We start from the raw sequence: 18,790 nt of genomic DNA on the forward strand, positions 1-18,790 counted from the left end.
TCTGAAGAACTGTTTTTTTTCCACATTTGTGTAATTTTTTGCTTTTTTCAATTTAATTCCAAACATTAGCATTCACAATGACTACATACATGCATGAAAGCTAAAGCATCTAAGTAGATTCACGTCTAATTTAATGAAATTCAAACTACATTTGTCTTTGAGCAGCCTGTAACATTTTTAATAATTCCCAGATCACATTTGCTGCAACTGAGTGATAAATGTTATACTTGTGATCATATTACGCCTTTTTAATTTTCATTCAGGTCTATCATTTCACTACTGTATAGGCAACAGTTTGCAACATCACACATCTATCACTATCAATACTGATCACAAGATAAGTTAATGTTAATGTGGCTGAAAGGTAGATTTGTTTTCCTCAAGAAGAGATACAGTTGTTGAGAGAGGAAAGGTTTGTCCCTCATACTAACCCATGTGCTTTATTTCAATGACTGAAGTGCTAAGATATTTATTATATATTTTTTCCTGAATACATTTCCTGTTTTAATATAAATCTGCAGGTTATTAAATATCTATCTGTGCTTTTTTTATTTGAGGAGTTTATTTTGTGCTGTTGCATTTACTTAAACCTGAAATCCCTTTACATTGGCCAAACTAAATGTTTTATTTTCAGTTGTAATACCTAATTATGATGTCTCAAATATGTATGAATTAAATTTATGTCCTTTTCATTTATGATTAACATGCTCTCTGTAACTGAATCTGCAATTTGTTACTTCAGTAATGTGATACCTTTGTATTAATATAGTAAGATATCTCTGTGAGATGATGACTCAATAAAAATTTCACATTGAAATCCTTTAATGAGTGTTTTATTTATTTATTTTTTATTGTTTCCTGGAGATTATTTCATCACTATTATGGAGCGTGTAGTGGAGGCTCATAGCAGATATAGCAACACCGAAGCCTCGATCCTTATCCTACTGTATGTGAATAAGACAGGCTACACAAAAGGTGGAGAGAAAGAGTTTTGCCTCAGGACCAGGGTCAAAATATTAGCTTCCCTACGTTGCTTTGGCAGAGGTATGATCTCTGTGCTTAAGTGGCCTTCCAACAGGTAGGTTAGAATTTCTTTCCACTGGGATATGAGTTATAATTTATAGGTTCATTATACTCAGAAATTTTAAGGTTCACATTTCAAAGCTACTGGCAAAAACTACAGTGACTATAGTGACGATTTCTGTTTCCTAGGCAGGCAGGGTCACTTCCTCAATCCCCACTCGTGGCATTATAAGATGCAGCTGTAGCATTAATGAAATTTTTAGAAACAAAGTAAAGTCTGACACGAAGAATTAAAATGTGTAGCTATTTCCTTCATTGACACTAATCACACTAAACATTCTTAATTTCTGAAATGCAAAACTGTTGAACAGAAATATTTGGGCAAGCTCACCACAGATTATCTTTTGACTGAAGCCATGTGGAAACTCCAATCACCAAATTGTTCATCATCAATTAAGCCCTTTTCTGTTAAACACCCGTAGTCAGATTCTGAAGATTCATGACTAAACCTGTAACTTAAAAGAAAAAGAAAAAAAAATAGGTGTTATTTTCATCAGATTACCAAAATGAGTTTACACCTGATTTGTTTTTTATTAATTCCAATCACTGTAGAACTGAGAACATGGGCATAATCAAGCCCCATTTCACACCCATGACTTTCCATAAAAGAATCACACTTATCAGTGCTTATCAGTACGCCAACACTCATTAGACCTTTCAGTGGGAAGAAGCAGAAAATTAGAAAAAGTGTACTTGGCATATTTAAGCTCTGCCTGCTTTTTGAGTCAGATTTGTTCCCACATTGTTTCTGTTCCTGTGTGTCCTGCTCCTACTGCACCAGTTCACCTGCACACTTGAGGCCAACCTGCTACTCTTCTTCTTCTAGCAACACAGTTATGGTTAAATCACAGTTAACAGTGTCTGCAGTGCACAGCATATGAACCAACTGCAGGAAACCAAGATACTCCACAGGAGCTGGAGCACTCTTGCCTCTGTAAAGCTGCACCAATAGTCAGAAATCAAACCTAAAAGAGCCAGTGTTGTGTCAGCTGTCAAGCCTCTCAAAGAAAACAGACTTATTCATCACAAGAAAAACTATCGTCTCACTGAACAAAGCACTGACATTTCGAGAGATTGTCTCACTGACTTTCGGTCATCATATCACCTGGGAATCACAGAGGAGGCAGAATCTTTAATCAAAGTTATGTACATACACACAAAGTTGATATCAGTAGCAAAGATCCTGTTGAGCCAATTAAATGTATGATGGATTAGGGGGTTTATCCCTTAGTCATTAGTCCTGGAAGATAAAATCAGCAGCAATGTGACTTTCCTCAGAGCTCACTGGAAGCTTTCTGATCTCGGCTCCTAATCTCTGTCATGAAGGAAGTGATGTTGTGTAAATATGTCCAATATGGGAGAATATGTCTGGCTTCTTAACACCAGAAATAAACATGTTAAGGTAGAGTTTATAAAAGGTAAGTCAAAGACATGTCTCACATATGGATTAACATTTAGGACAAAATTAAATTTTGCACTTTGATGTGCTTGTTTTAACCCACCTTGTTTGACACCAGCTTTAAACTGGAGACCTGCTAAGGAATATACAGTATGTCGAGAATTTTTAAGCAACTTACATCAATACACTCCTCCAAGACTCATTCCCACTTTACAAAACTGCTGCACAATCTCCTTTGACTTTAAGCCGCCTTTTCTGCTGGTGCAAAATTCGGCCTTAAATATGTAAAGCAACTAGAAGAACCAGAGCTTGACTCACAGCTTGTAGCTAATCCTTTATTCATGGAAATCTCCTGAGACTGGCAGTGCTCGAGGAGTGGCTTCTTTACCTTTGCTGGGCTGTGCATGTTGTGCATGCGCTGCTTTGAATCCACCTCTGCACATTATCAACATGTGACGCTTCATGCAGGGCTATCCGAAAGAAAAGTGCTTGGGTCACCTGATAAGCACGGGGGCGATCTGTCATGAGCATCACCCACAGCTCTTATTTTATTCTGCATACAGTATGGTTTCATCCCCATCACACAAACGCAGGCACACACGCTGCTCAGAAAAGTCATATATAGGCTGGCAGCTCTCTTCCTACATGGGGTTTGAAAATATGATTTGTTGTTCATATTGAAAGTGGGCTCGGTGGGGAGGAGCTGACAATATTTTCTGGTATTGTTGAGGTGTAGGCTGCGAGATATGTCAGAAAAGTGACAGTGTGTGGACCTGAGCTGAGCTCTAAAGCAGGGATGAAGTGGTGTGATGGACAGAAGATTGGCTGGGAATTAAAAAGACCATGAGCCTTCTCCAAGCACCATGGGACAGCTGACAGGCAGCTTGTAGAGCTCTCCTCCCAGGTTCACAGGGAAAAGACTCTGTGTGGAAGACCACTGCTGAAGGCTCTGACTGACATTACACTCACTTTGATTCTTCACTATGGTCTGTGAAGGCCAGCGTTTACAATACATTTTATGTTACACTGCAGTGTGTGTTGTGCCTGCTGACATAAAATAGTCCTACATCCCAAATCAAGTGAGAGAAAATAAAGCTAATTTTAACTGATGCAGGAAACACTGTGACAAACTAGGTGTAACAAACAAACATGGCCCCTTTTGGGGCTTGACTACAGGCCAAACCTGAATCTTAAGGCATGTGTTTCATTATAATTCAGTGATTTAGCGGCAAGGGTGATGGGGCAGGAAAACAGTAAGATGCTTAGACAGGTTGTAAACAAGACAACCAAAAACCACTGAGTCATGTAAATACATCACTGCACAGAAAAAACTGTGTAGAACAAAAGGTCAGCGCTGGGCCTCAGTCTGTAAACTTTGGATTATTATCAGTTTAGGTGTTTACCTTCGTAATCTCTTCAAAATAAAATATGAGATTATTCTAGACCTGCTTCACCTTTTTCCCCACACCCAGCAGATGTGAAGCAACAATAGCATTTGTTTCTTATGACTTGATGTATTTCAGTTAATTTCCTGTTTGCTCTGTTTTGGTCTCCACCAACCCCTAAGGGAAATATCTGTTTACTAGCTGTGAACACTGTTTGCCTGATGTTTAGTGCTGTCCAGTGGGTTTATCAGTGACTTTCCAACTGCAGAACTGTTGCTGAGAGTAAAAAGTGATTGAAAAAACACTCTGAGTAGTCACAATGGTCAGACACACCTGGATTAATCAGTTTGTCCAATAATGTAAGACAGGAAATAAAAGAGCTGCCTTAAATTCAAGAAGTGGTGGAGCTGTGCATAGAGCTCATTCACTCAACAAAACGGATCCATTTACATACAGTCAGAAAAATGCATCTTCCTTTACTGGTCACGTTTATGTGTAGTTTGTAGGTGGTTTAATCACCATCATTAAGCCTTTAGGTGGATGTGACTCTTTGTTATTAAACAGTTTTACCTTACAATATTTCCACAACACGCAGAATGTCACTGTCCACTAATGCAGCTGTTGCAGAACCAAATGTTTTCATTACACAAATGCCCCAGACACAATGGATTTGGGGGGGAAAAGTCACAATCATGTTTTTTTTTCAAACAATTTAATAGTGGTTGTGTAAGTGAATATTTATCACTGAACACACACTGACGAAGTGGTGAGGAGGAGAGACGATAAGGATGTCCAGGACGGTTCTTCCCCCAGGCTCCGGTGTAAGATGAGGAGCAGGCTGCACCACAAACACCGACCCATGGAGGCGAAGTCTCAGTTTACATTTGACCACTGTACCATATGAAGCTGTAAAATAAATTAACGTGGACTTATGAACGGAACATCAGGTGTTCAACATCAGCCGTGATGAGACACTGCTGACACACACACATACACATGAAGTATAAATGACTTACCAAGTTCAAATTATTGAGAAAATTATTTGTTAGGTCAAGGTGAGGTCATGTTATAAGCCTTTTGGGTTTCAGACCTCACCTGCACTTTTCATATCTTTCTCAGTAGTAAGAGAGATGAGTAAATGTTTTTGTTCTATTTTATATGTGCAAATAAATAAAGTCTAAAATCTAAAAAAGTTTAGTTTTACAGGATCTGTTATGTAGAATCATCTGTCTCCCTGTGCTCGGTCTGTAATTTACCTGCACTCGGTTTGTCATCTCTCTGACCACGCAAGTGTCCAATATGATGAGAGAAAACTAACGTTGGAAAATTCAGTCACAGTTGTTTACAATTACAATTCTGATTGGTCACAAGCAACAAGCTCTTGAAAAACAGAGCTATAGCACTTAATTGCCTACACCTGCAGTACCTCGAACGGCCACGATGGTGTCTCCAAAAAACAATCCACACACTACATTGAAATGCCAAACTTTACAGCAGCAATAACCGTGTTTAGGAAGAGTTAGGAGTAAGTTTGTTATAAAATGCAGATTATTAGAAGGTGTCTTGTTCAAGGCAGATGCGCCCAAATGACTTGCATCTCCATCTGACAACATTCCTAACTTTGTTACCTTTTTGGAGTTTCTTTGTCCTGAAGGACGATAAGGGAAAAAGCAGAAAGTACATCTGATGGCTCGACTGATATTTTTGGGAGAAGCCTCAATTCAAGTCAGAAATAGAGGGCAGACCAAAACCAGGATGCATTCAAAACAAGCTACAGAAATGTGACATCTTTTGTTACCATCACTCTTCACACGAGTCTTTTCAACATGGCTGTCAGTTCATATTGGTGTCAGATATTGGATACATCCAAGAATAGATATGAGGAAAAAAAGAAAAAAAGTCAGATATGAGTAGCAATTCAGCAGCTTAGCACGGAGGTCTGTCAAATGAGTTTGGCCTATTTTACACAACTGGATACTGAAACTGAAGACCCTGCTACACAGGATAGGATTCTTCTATGTTTAATCTGCTGTCATGGAACAGCATGTCTTCTCCGAAATGTAAATGAATTCTTGGTAAGTACCTAGTGAGTCAGTCTTCCATTATTGATTACCTAGTGTAGCTCTAACAGCAAGAAATCGTCTCATGAATGCACCATCTAAGTACTAAATTCTATGTTTTATACTAGTAAAAGATTTTCCCTATTCATTTGACCTTACTACACTCTAGACACACTGCTACTCTGTCATTCAGCACAGAACAATAATGTCTTCTTATCTGTTATACCCTGTCAACCGACCTTTAACATTTCAGCCCTGTTAATGCATGTATGCCATTAACCTTGGAAGTCCCCCGGGAAGTAGATGCTGCTGTGTCGATCACTGCTTTGTAAATTATTGATCAGCTGTGAGTTTACAGTGTATTCAGAAAGTATTCAATCCTCTTCTCTTTTCTCAGTTTGTTTTGTTATAGCTATCTTTTTTTTTTTACATGGCCAATTTACGCAAAGTGAAAACTGAATTTTACGAACTAAAATCACGTTGATGCATGGATTCAGATGCTGTGAAATTTAGCTCAGCTGTCTCCCACTGATCAGAGATGTTTCTACACCTTGACTTGGCTCTACTCAATTCAGCTGAGTCGACATGATTTGGAAATACTGTATGCACACCTGTCTATTCAAGGTCTAACAGCTGGCAGTGTATATCAGGGAAAAAGTTATGAGAAGGAAGAAGCTGCCTGCAGAACTCAGAAACAGGATTGTGTTGAGGCACAGATCTGGGAAAGGATACAAAACAGATTTCTGCTGCACTGAAAGTTTCCAAAAGCACAGTGGCTACCATCAGGATGACTGGAACAGCCAGGGCTCTTATTGGAGTTGGCTCCCCGGCCAAAATGAGCAGTCAGGTGATAGAGCTTTGCAAGGGGAGAGGTGGCCAGGAACTCAATGGTCACTTTGACTGAGTCCTATGATGCTGTGTGGAGAATGAGATGGCAGAAACCTCCAGGAGGACGATCATCACAGCAGCACAGCAGAGACAGAAGACTCTTCTCAGCAGTAGATGCATGAAAGCTGCTTATGAGTTTGTATAAAATGATTCTTTGTGTGTCCAGGGTGGTTCACCTTCCAAAAGGACAATGACCCTGAGCACACAGCCAATACAACACAATAGAGGGAGATTGAAGAACTCTAGCCCAGTCAGAGGCCTGACATGAGCCTACAGTAGTTGAACATCTCTGGAGATCCTGAAAAATGTCCACTGATGGTCATGATGCAGCCTGACAGAGCAGAAGAGGACTTGAAATAGGAAAATGACAGAAAATCCCTATATTCAGATGTGCAAAGCTTGTCGCATACCCAAGAACCCTTAAGGCTATGATTGGTGCTTCAACTAAGTCCTGAGTAAAAGGTCTGCATACTTAGATCAATGTGATATTTCAGTGTTTTTCTTTTTTTAAGGACCATTTATGTCCTGTTTTAAAAGAGGCAGCAAAGAGACAGGAAATGAGAGTGTGAGACTGACATGCAGTTAATGAACAACACAGTTGAATGTTGAACTAGCGATCTCTGTATGCTCACTCAGTATGCTCTTGTAGGATGTGCTGTGACCATGCACTCACCCACTTTTTTTGATTGTTTGCAAGGACTTTATACAATTCTGGTTTCTGTTTTTGAGGTGTTGCCCACATGGCATCTAAAGGTAAATGTACTTCATTGTTGGAATGAACTTAAAGCAACTGAAACTACATGAAGCATCTTATTTAATGCATTCAATAAGCCACTCCAATGTTTGTAACAACTAGTCATGATTATCTGAGCGACAGCTATTCTAGTTTACACAATACAAAACATACAGTTAAAATGAATGTGCAAATTAATTATGGGCATCATCTTAGAAATGTGTAAATGGCATGATGCTATCCTCTGTTTACTGGCTAATTAGCATAAAAACACAACACATTTGATCTTCTGCCTAAAAAGGATGACACCCTACAAAATGACAATGATACATTGTGAAGCAGCCTATAATTATTTGTAATGGTCTCCATCCAGGTTTGACAATGGCTTCAGCTCTGTTTGTGAGAAGACACAAAGGACAAATGGGAAAGACTGTGTTTCAAATGCTATACAGAGCAGTTGTGTGACTGTGTTCGTGAGATCATGTTAACATGATGCACGCTCCACAACCTGACATTTACACAGTGATAAGCCAGTTGTCAAAGGCCAGGAGGAGGCAGAGGTGCTGAGAGGTAGAGAGAAAGAGTTACCACATGACTTCACTTCAGCCTGAATTAGAGAAGTGAAATGACTTTGACCATGTGTAGGTTAAGATACATCAACCTCTAGAGAGGGTAAAATTAGGAATTATCCAAAAAACTATGTAGATATAGTTTCATACACTGAAACATTCAAACATTCCAACATAGATTTATACATTTCACTACTTTAATGATATGTATAGTTTCATGTTTTAATTATCAGCTATTTTTCTTCCAATTTTCCTTTTACTGTACACACACACACAGTAGCTCACACATTTATGGCACCTTGCACTTACTGTAACGGTATATATTCTGTATGAGCACATGATGGATAAAACCACAGATTTTTTTAGAAATGGAAGAATAATTGTGAAGCAGTGTTTATTTGTGACATGAATATAAAGTAATGAAAAGGACAGCCTCGTTACTCACTGATTTAGAGATCAAGCAATATAAAGGGCACCATGGCTTTCTTCTGCTACGAGCCGGGTCTGTATGGTCAGGGTGGAAACATAAAACCCCTCTAAGGTAACACACTGTACTTGGTGCTGCAAGAGAATGGGGCGATAATTACACACAAAGTCCCAAAACGTGAGCAGAGTAGGAACAGGAGGTGAAGATACTGACCTTGTGATATCTTCACAGTGAAGCACACTTACTCACACAGTAAATGTATAGTACGAGAACAGGCAGGGGCAATCATCACTAGTTGCAACATACAGGTTCCAAAAACGTCATACAATTTAGACGTGAAACAGATTGTAGTAGTTGGTTGAAACAATTATTCCAGTGTTTTCACGTTTAAAAAAACCCAATATGATGACCAAGTGATGCATGTGTGCAGTTTCCATCATTAGATGAGCCAAGGCAAATAAGATGCTGTGTATCTGGAAAAGCCACGTAAAGGTCAAAAAAACATACACCCATTGGAAATGAGGCAGACTCGTCACTCTTGTGTGACACGATCGGTCTACAAAAGCAGGCTCCTTAGGATGCAGCCCCTGACTTCGAACACTGCTGAATGTTTGTGTCAAATGTGAAGAAAGGTGTTACTAAAATATCGTGTCCACAAGTAATGGACAGATGGACAGACAGAAAAATTATGGCAAAAAAATTATCAGAGCAAAAGGAACATCAATGTATGTAGTCCTTCTAGGCTTTTGTGATAAAACTATTAAAATGTTTGCAGGTAAAATGGAGAGTAAGAAAACAGAGCCATCACTGAGTCCATGACCAGACCCATAAATGTCAGTTACACAGTGAAGTTTGTTACCATCAGCTAACAGTAGCCGGCATGAGCATGAAGAAGTAAAGCTGTAGCAGCACAATCAGAGTGAATTGGATAGAGTGAGGTTATGATTCACTGCTTATGAAATCAACTTTCATTTGTAAGATGAAGAATGTGCTGTCTCTCCCTTTATAAAATTTACATTGTCCAGCCTGTCAAAGCTAAAATAAAACATCAGCTTAAGGCAGTTTTCTGTTTGTTTCCTGTATCTGTCGCACAAAGCAGATGCTGCCAGGAACAGTACAAACCACAGACTACTGAGCAGCAGTAGATCAGAGGAAATACGAAAAAGCAATTACAAGTGATATTGATAATTTCTAAAGTAGAAGGGAATGCAACCTTCTTTTCCTTGTTTTCTTGAGCTGTTTCACTGATGACTTGCTGTTTTTTGTTTTGTTTTGTTTCTTATTTGATTCACTCTCACCTGGCATCTTGGAGTGCATTCTTTTGGCAGCAGAATAATTGCATCCATTTATGGTTTTTATTCATTTATTTATTTTTATTTAAAGCTTTGCTTTTATTCTAAACCCGAAGTGTAATTCCCTTCCATTTTTTGTGGGTCAGAGTACAGCACGGGCTTGAAAACGTTGCCTATATTGGCATCTCTGCAATTCAAATTAACCAGATGAGGGAAAAGTGATTTAATGGAAGTTCTTTGTACTTTGTGAGTCAGTGACTTAATTAAGAGCAGGTGTGAACGCAACCAAAATGCCTTGAGGATGCATTTGAGATACAATCACTCAGACCTCATTGGCAAATGCGTCCTCTACCACAGTCTAATTTGTCCCACTACGGTGGCCCAGAGAGCTAAAAACAGTGGAACACATGCATACACACATGCAAAAAACCAAAACAAACAGAAAATATCTTCATCAATTTGAAAACAAATGTCCGCATACACTCAAAAAACTGATTCAAGCCCTTCTTTGATGTGACACATTTAATTGTTGTTTGATTTACTCAAATACATCTATTAAAAACTTATACATGTACATTTAATTGAGATAACATAATAATTTCACCTTGACATTCGCTAACTCAAAAAAAATGAGTTTCACTTGAATTGGGACCACCCACTGCGCATGTGCGAGGCAACACGCTCCAACCGTCTCTTTCTCACATTCTCCCGGTCTTCCTCGCTTCATTCTTCTCGGAGTCGGACATCTTCCTTGACACTGCTGCGAGATATAGCTGTTTTCCACTCAATGGTGAGTATTTTATTTTGTTGCATTTATAAAGCTGTTGCTGTTAACGGACCGTAAAGCCGTACGAGTTTTACCATCAGTGAAGTGAAGTCGCTAGCTAAGATAGCTACAGGAGGGAAAATACAGTTGAGTAGGCTAAGTGTCTGTGGTTAGGCGGGCCCTACTCTGACTAATGTTCTGCCCATAGGCTGTATAGAGGTTATAACCGTATGTTTTCTGGAAAAAATGTATGTTACATGAACATGACCTCTCGAAATGGACCTGTTTTGGCTAGAGCTCCTCTCCCCTCCCCCACTCACAGACACAACCACACACTTGCGCATTCAATCACGTCCTTGACTTTCATGGCTTATAAAAGCAAATTTGTCAAAAATCGCCGTTTTAAATGCTGTGTGTGTGTGATTTATGTGATGTCTATACAGTGTACAACACCAAAGGCTAGCCAACAGAGCCAACAGCCAGTCAGCCATGAAAATAGAGAGAGAAAAAACGGAATTCTGCATATTAAGTAGCCATGTGCTTCTGTTTGTTTGAGAAATGGTGGAAGACGGAGTGGTTATGGTTATCATAGATTAGTCGCTAGCCGTTAGCTACCAGTTTGACTTTAATAACTCAGTGACTCAATAAACGGTCCATTAAAAAAATCTCCAGCGGATATCTGAGTTACAACGTGACTGAGCTACTGGAGTAGTTTCTTGTCGTGTCCGACAACGAGAGGGTTTTAACAGCTGACGTCCTGCTGTTAGCTTAGCTACGGCCGTTAGCTTAGCTACTGCTATTGGGTGTCCCTGTCAGCTGCAGCTACTGAGGCACCGTAATAAGTCCCCCAAACGGAATAAATACAACACATAGCAACACGAAATACACACACACAGAGAAATAGTAATGTTTCTTCAATCATTTCGGATTTGTCTAAACGCTGATAGGGCGTGAAAAATATGATATATAGGCTATAGCTAAACTCTCGTTCGTTTTCTACCCAGAAGTAGTTGTAAACAACAAGGCGATTCGGTGCAGGCTGTCTTTTTAAATTGAGCAAACAAGGATTCTCTCTCTCTCTGTCTGCCTGTCTCTCTCTCTCTCCCAGCATTGGCTGTGTCTGCTTGATTTGTCTTGGGCTGCAACTAAAGATTATTAACAATTCATACATAATCTGCCCTGAACTGATATTCACCTAAAAGTTTTCAAGTGTGTATATACAGTAAACATTAAATAAATAAATGTGTGTGCCTGTATATATTTATTATTATTTATTTTTACCAGCTCTATACTTTTTTTGGTTTTTACCACATGTCAATATCTACTGGCTAATTTTGAAATGATCTGTTTGCCAAAATGACTTTCTGTGGGATTACAATGATGATTTGATTTTTTATTTGGTGTATTTTCATGACATGATGTATATATTATGTGAGGAAATGAAATTTTGAGTATCACTTAATATTTTTGTCTTATCTTTTGCAGTTTCATTAATGGTACCATGCTCCTGGAGGCAACCTCTTGGTGATTGTAAGTAATAGACAGCCTATTTAATGCTGCCAAGGGTTGATCTATACAATTTTCACATGTTAAATTTGAATTGTACTTATTGACTTTTCTCTCCTTTTCAGCATAATGAATGTGGAAGTGCAAAGAATGCAGTGTAGAACTACCTCGCAGGTATTTGTTGCTGAAGCATTTCAGGCAGACACATGGGCATTTTAGGGGTAGTTGTCACTTTCCATGTCCATACACAGATTGCCCTTGTACATTTAATACATGGACTAAGCTATTAAATCACACATATAAAAGTCATGCTAAGCAGCCAACTCCAAAGCCATTAGAAGTATCTACATTCCAGTGTCATGTGTGTTCTTGCAGAGAACTAGCTACAGAAAGAGATTTTTTTCAACACCTAAATGGTCATCTCAGGCAAAATGAGACAGTTCCATGTGTGTTTTTAGGCTGTACATTTAAAACCAACGTTTACAGTACATTTAACACACACAAAAACAGGAAACACAACCAATATTCATTAAAAGACTTTCAAGCAAATCTCATCAGTACAAGTACTAATTTGAATCAGTCAGATAATTCTGCAGATGGGCTAACAGAATCCATAGACACTGATCATGAATAGGAAACACTAAGTCGTGATAATATAAATAGTGGAACACAGTTGATGTATCATTTTACTGATATTAGCCTGATTGAAGACATATTGTCCCATGTGCTGATTTTGTCTGCATTGTCCCATGTGCTGATTTTGTCTGCGTTGTCCCATGTGCTTGATTTTTTTTTTCTTTTTAAAGAGCACAATGCAGAAAAAAGATGAATTCAAATACATAAGATTATATATAGGTTATAAAATGTAATAATCATGTGTCAAGTGTTTGCTTAAACAGTCAACTCCAAAGCCATTAGAAGTATCTACATTCCAGTGTCATGTGTGTTCTTGCAGAGAACTAGCTGCAAAAAGAGAATAATAATCATGTGTCAAGTGTTTGATATTATATATGGTATTTGAGGGATCATTGCAAAAACTGTGTGTGGCTTAATCTAATACTATTTTTATTTTTCATTTAATGCAGTATATGGTGCTTATGTATTAATTTGTTGTGCTACTTGTCTGTTGTTTCAGATCAGGAGTAAAGGTGTACCACAATGGCAGATCCAGTTGTTCTACGGATCATCTTTGGTGATGGAACTGACTCAAGAAAATTGCACCTGGTTTCTGGAATTCCAGAAACAGTGGCTGAACTGCATAATCTTGTAAAGACATGCTTTCAATTGCATGAGGACTTCCGTATGCAGTACATGGATTCTGATTTTAAGGAGTTCATGAATCTCACTTCAACATCTGAAATCCAAAATAAGAGCACACTCAAAGTAATATACATGTCTCTCACACCACCGGAGGATACCCACATCACATTGTACCCAGTAGAACCGTCTGATGTGGCTACTACTAGCACAAATGCTCAGACATTTTCTTCTTCATCAGTAGCCTCATCAAGCAGCGCTGATACGCTCTACACATCGACTCCACATTCATCCCCAGAAATTCAGCTTGAGGGGTTGTCCTCCTGGCCCAAAGTCTTTGTGGTCCCTAAATTCACCTACGAGGCTGAATTTGAGCTACAGCAAAAGAACAATGAGTTTGAAACAAATGGAACACACTTCAACCCTGGCCCAAAGCTAAAAGGTATCATCCTTGATGGTCTCGCTCAGGAAATGATGAAATACACCAAATACCCAAAAGACTACCAGTGTGAAGAGGTAGCAGCAGCTTTGACAAGGACCCATCCTTGTTTGGGGCAGCTAGGATCCAAGACGGGATTTTGGGGATGGAAACAGTCTCTAAAATATAAAATGCAAAATTATCGAACAAAGCTTGGGAGACTCGGTCATCCTGAAATCCGTGTGAACTCCTTGAAACATAAGCGAGAAGGCCAAGGCAAAGCTGCAGCTAATATCAAGAAGCCTAGAAAGGCTGAAGTTAACTACATTCCTCTACACCCAAAAGGTGAAACTGCAGAGAGCTTAGAGAACGAGAGAATTGCTTTATTGTCAGAACTGAAAAAGCGTGACAATGAAGTAGTGATAAAAGCAAAAATGGAGAAAACCTTCTCCCACAGACGCCTTGAAGTTGTGGAGCAGAGGCCTATGATAGGAGACTTCAAAAACAGATGGCCTGCTCTGTTTGAGCCAAATCAAGTAAGTAAATGTTTGTGTGCTGTCAATTTATATTATTGTTCATGGTGATTAATGGCTGCAGTTTGTATTTTTCAATAATCCTGCATCCCTTTAAGGCAGTATTTATAAAAAACAAAATAAAAAAAGTAAAATGTATGTACATTGTTGAAAATTTTTCAGGTGAATGCAGAGTTCTTACGCATCACCACCAAGCCACTGGAATCAAAGTTCCTGTCACAGTTTGACCACTTTTCGGACAAGCTAACAGAGATCTTCGCATGCAAAGGAGGAGTTAAGGGGCAAAAGATCAAACGCATCCTGGCAATTAAAGACCTGGTTAGTAAATACTTCAAATAAACTTTCACTGTCAGGTGGTAGTTTAGTTTTTTTCTGTAGCTGCTCAAGTACTTAACAACTGAAAATATGGTGTTTTGATAACACTAGGAAATTGATGCTACATGATTAGAGAAAAGGGGCTGTGGCTTTTGCCCAAACAAAAACTGTAACTACAGGAATGCACTGCAGTGCATCATACACAAAAAAAACAGTCCTAGAACCAACACAAAATGGCATGCTGTCTGTCCTTGTACATGCACCTCTCCATGTAATCATAATCTGGTTTAAATTTGGCAAAGTATTCTTTTAATATCAGTAACATAAAGATGAACTGCACACAAATTACAATACATTGCCACACATTTTTACACTCTGGCCAGGTTTGAAAGCATTCCATGCTCTTACTAATCTCAAACCTACATGTACCTATTGCAGATATAATTTTAAGATAAGATGATGAGTCTTTGTCTCCCTTGGGAGAAATTCATTTTGGACAGACAGTCAAATTCCTGCACCACAATCACAACCAGATGTCTTTGTCTCCCATGTTTTAGTGCGATGACATCAGCGTAAGGAGGGAGTGCATCCTAAGAAGCCTTGTGGTCTACGTCAATGAAGACCCGGATGTGTTCTTTAAAGAGTATTTGGTAAGTTAATACATGTCTTTCACATGTAGTATAATTGTTACCCATACGTATCACTAATGTAATCATGCAACATAAAGGATATTGCAACGCACATTTTTTCTACATTTCTTGCATTTATTTCACTGTATAGACTGTGAATTACATATATACACATGACACACGCAGACACACCCACCTTTATAAGAAGGGATGGATTTGGGTTCTCAGTGAGTTTTGCTAAATATTTTCCATGTTAGATTCAAAGGGGATCACTGCATAGCTTTACAACTGAAGAGTGTTAGCCATAAAGCTGTTACTAACATACCACTCCGCTCTCTTGCACTGCTACAGCCTTGGCTTTGACAGCTGCAGCATTTTTCAAAAATATCCAGCAGGTGAAGCTAGGTTCTGATAAGTACTATTAAGCCACGTTTCCACTGCATGGTACCGGCTCGACTTGACTCAGCCTTTTTGCGTTTCCATTACATGAAAGTACCTGGAATCTGGTACCCGGTACTATTTTTTTTTTTTCCTGCCCGGCTGCGGTTCCAAAACGGCTGAAGCGCTACTAAAATGTGACGTGTAACATTGCGGACAGCTGATTGGTCAGAGAGTTGTCACCAGCGGCTGCAGGTCATCACATATCACCACATTTCAATAAATAAATGTTTTAAGATGAACAAACTATGCAAGCCTGGTCGCTTTTCCGCTGTCGCCCCTTCCCCTCCCCATCTGGCCATGTGGGTTTCAGTTCAGGAGACTCTTAAGTTCTGAGTTGCGCTCGTGACGGAATGGAACGGAAAACCCAGAGTTTCCCTCATATCAGGGTTCACTTACTATGAGTTGTCACAAAACCCGCTCCCTGGAATACCCCCCTGGAAACAACACTGATGTGTGCAACCGGCGATTCTATTAAATCTGACACACCACCATCACTACCAATGGCCAGATATCTTAGGTCAATTGTTATAGGCTACAGCCGTCTTAGAATTGGCACCTGCTTTTTGATCAAGACAACTGATAAACTGTTGCATTTATATTTTGTATATGTTTTCTGTTTGTTATTTAGCATTTTAATTAAATTTGTTTTCTGTGTTTGTGTTGTTCAGCCCACTGATGTTGAGGATGCAGAGAGGGACATCACCTCCACAGTCATGGGCATTTACACAATCCGAAGAGACGGACTCGAGGAGCCTGACGACGTGGGAGTTGTGATTGAGGGTATTAAAGTCCTCAACAACCTTGGAAGTGTCACTACAGGCTTCATCATGCTATTTGGGCTCATTTATGCCCTTGATCTAGCCTTTCCCGAAAATCTGAAGTACACCTTCGAGTTCTTCCAGAAAATCATAATGAACCTGGATGGACACAAGCTGAATTCAAAAATACAGCAGCTGAAAATAAAACTCTTTTCATAAGGGACTCAGACTTTCCACTTGGTGGCCTTAGCCATTGTACAATTTGAAACTGTATTGTTGTGTTCCAAGTACTGGAAACTCGTTTTAAAGTCAGCAGAGTGATTTCTTTTCTTTTCTAAAATGTGAAAGGCAATGCAGTGTGTTCATTACAGCGAAAAAACTTAAGAGAAGAGAATAAATCCAAGCTCTCAGTCAAGTTCAAAGTCCTTGTATTTATCAGTTTAGTCTGAGCTTGGTGGAAATATTTCTATTTTTTGTACTGCTTCTATGTGTGAATGTGTTATATGTATATTTCATACCAGTTTTAGGCATTACAGTTAATGGTAAACAGTTCTTCCAGAAAATGATAATGCACCTGGATGGACACAAGCTGAATTTAAAAATAAAGCAGCTAAAAATAAAGCTCTTTTCATAAGGGACTCAGACTTTCCGCTTTGCAATTTATGGTAAAAACCAACTGGTAATACATTGCCTTAGCCATTGTACAATTTGAAACTGTATTGTTGTGTTCCAAGTCCTGGTAACTAGTTTTAAAGTCAGCAGAGTGATTTATTTTATTTTCTACAATGTGATAGGCAATGCAGTGTGCTCATTACAGCGAAAAAAAACTTAAGAGAAGAGAATAAATCCAAGTTCAAAGTCATTTTATTTATCAGTTTAGTCTGAGCTTGGTGGAAATATTTGTACTGTTTCTATGTGTGAATGTGTTATATGTATTTTATACCAGTTTTAGGCATTACATATTGCAGTTAATGGTAAAAAATGTTCATGGTTGATCCCAACTTGTCACAACTTGCCTTAGCTTTGTTACCTGAAACAGATATCTGTGCTTGTAAAGACAGTTTGTCTGTGTATTGACACAAAGTCATGATGTTGTTGAGTAGATGTCACCAATCCGTTGATGAGTTTCATGTGGAAGTTCAACATATCTAGGCTATATTTGGATGTGTTTTTGTCAGTTTTAAATAAAAACACATCAACCAGATTTGGTGTTATGTGTGTCTGTGTGGGGGTCACATGAAAAAAAGGAAGCATTTTGCCTCATTTTATTTTAGACTAATTATATTAATTTGAGTTGAAGAAATGTAAATCAGTTTAGGTCAACTAATGTAATTACTTTATTTTGACTGTATTTGATAAAATTGGGTTTGACCAACTCAATTTTATTGGGTTTGACCAACTCAATTTTATAATGTTACATGGAGACACTTAAATGGAGTTGGGGCTACATTAATTTAATGGGTGGAAAACCTGCCCACAATTTATTTGTGTTCATCCAATGAGTTATTTTTTTGAGTGTAGATACACATTTGGGCCACAATACAACACAGTTTAATAATGAAGAAGAATATTTCATTTTAAATAGATAAAACCTTATTTTATTGTAAAACAATGTGCATCACTCCTTCACTCCTCACCGTATTTGCATGTAGTGAGTAATTTGATCGGATCAAATGGTGTCATTCAAGACATATGAAAATGCACTTAAAAACCAAATGTGAAGCTTAATACTTAGATCATCAGACACATGCTATATGAGGTCTGACCGGGGCCTATTAAGTTCCTTAAGTTTCTGCCAGTGGTTTAATGCCTTTCCAAAATGGTCCACTGTGCAAATTACCTCTGAGGAACATTTAGATGTCTTTGAGTTCATTGTTTTGGTTTAATGGTCCACAACTTTACAGTTCAGCTTCACTGCTTCAGCTTTAATGCTCTGTTCAACCTTGTCTCCGTCGGCAGCAGTGGCCGCTGCTCTCTCTGATCGTCTACCTGCCTGGCAGACACCAACTGACACACAACAGACAGTTATCAACAGACTAAAACTATCAGCCACAGACCCAAACATAGTATTTGTCTCAAGTTGGTGAAGACCAAAACAGAGCCAGAAGCAGAGTAACTGCAGGTGGCCAGAAACACAATAGTTAATTAATGTTAATGTGACTCTGTCTGGATGCAAATAAGTCACTGCTTGCTAACGTGATAGCCATATCAACGTTATACGGCTTTAATTTGTCACTCTCGTGTTCAGCTTGTAAACTCATGTGGATGGATGAAATATTCCTCTCCTCGCTGCAACAGCACTGAGGGCTCCTTTGCCACGTTATCAATGCA

The 18,790-nt window shown here is 38.8% G+C and overlaps 1 protein-coding gene across 1 annotated transcript; it reads left to right on the forward strand.

The window, feature by feature from the left end:
• Window positions 1-13,266: 13,266 nt before the first annotated feature.
• On the forward strand, window positions 13,267-16,678 carry LOC146987255 (uncharacterized). Its single transcript, XM_085777836.1, has 4 exons — window positions 13,267-14,319; window positions 14,479-14,634; window positions 15,189-15,281; window positions 16,370-16,678. The coding sequence occupies exons 1-4, from the start codon at window positions 13,267-13,269 to the stop codon at window positions 16,676-16,678; spliced, it is 1,611 nt and encodes a 536-aa protein (XP_085633962.1).
• The last annotated feature ends 2,112 nt before the right edge of the window (window positions 16,679-18,790 follow it).

This window comes from Trachurus japonicus, chromosome 5 (genome assembly GCF_045865225.1).
Source record: "Trachurus japonicus isolate A0001 chromosome 5, Traja_1.0".
Classification (NCBI taxonomy): Eukaryota; Metazoa; Chordata; class Actinopteri; order Carangiformes; family Carangidae; genus Trachurus; species Trachurus japonicus.

Coding starts and splice junctions, on each gene's coding strand:
- LOC146987255 (XM_085777836.1), top strand. CDS start 13,267: ATGGCAGATCCAGTTGTTCTACGGATCATCTTTGGTGATGGAACTGAC. Junction 14,320..14,478: donor CTCTGTTTGAGCCAAATCAA/GTAAGTAAATGT, acceptor AAAATTTTTCAG/GTGAATGCAGAGTTCTTACG. Junction 14,635..15,188: donor TCCTGGCAATTAAAGACCTG/GTTAGTAAATAC, acceptor CCCATGTTTTAG/TGCGATGACATCAGCGTAAG.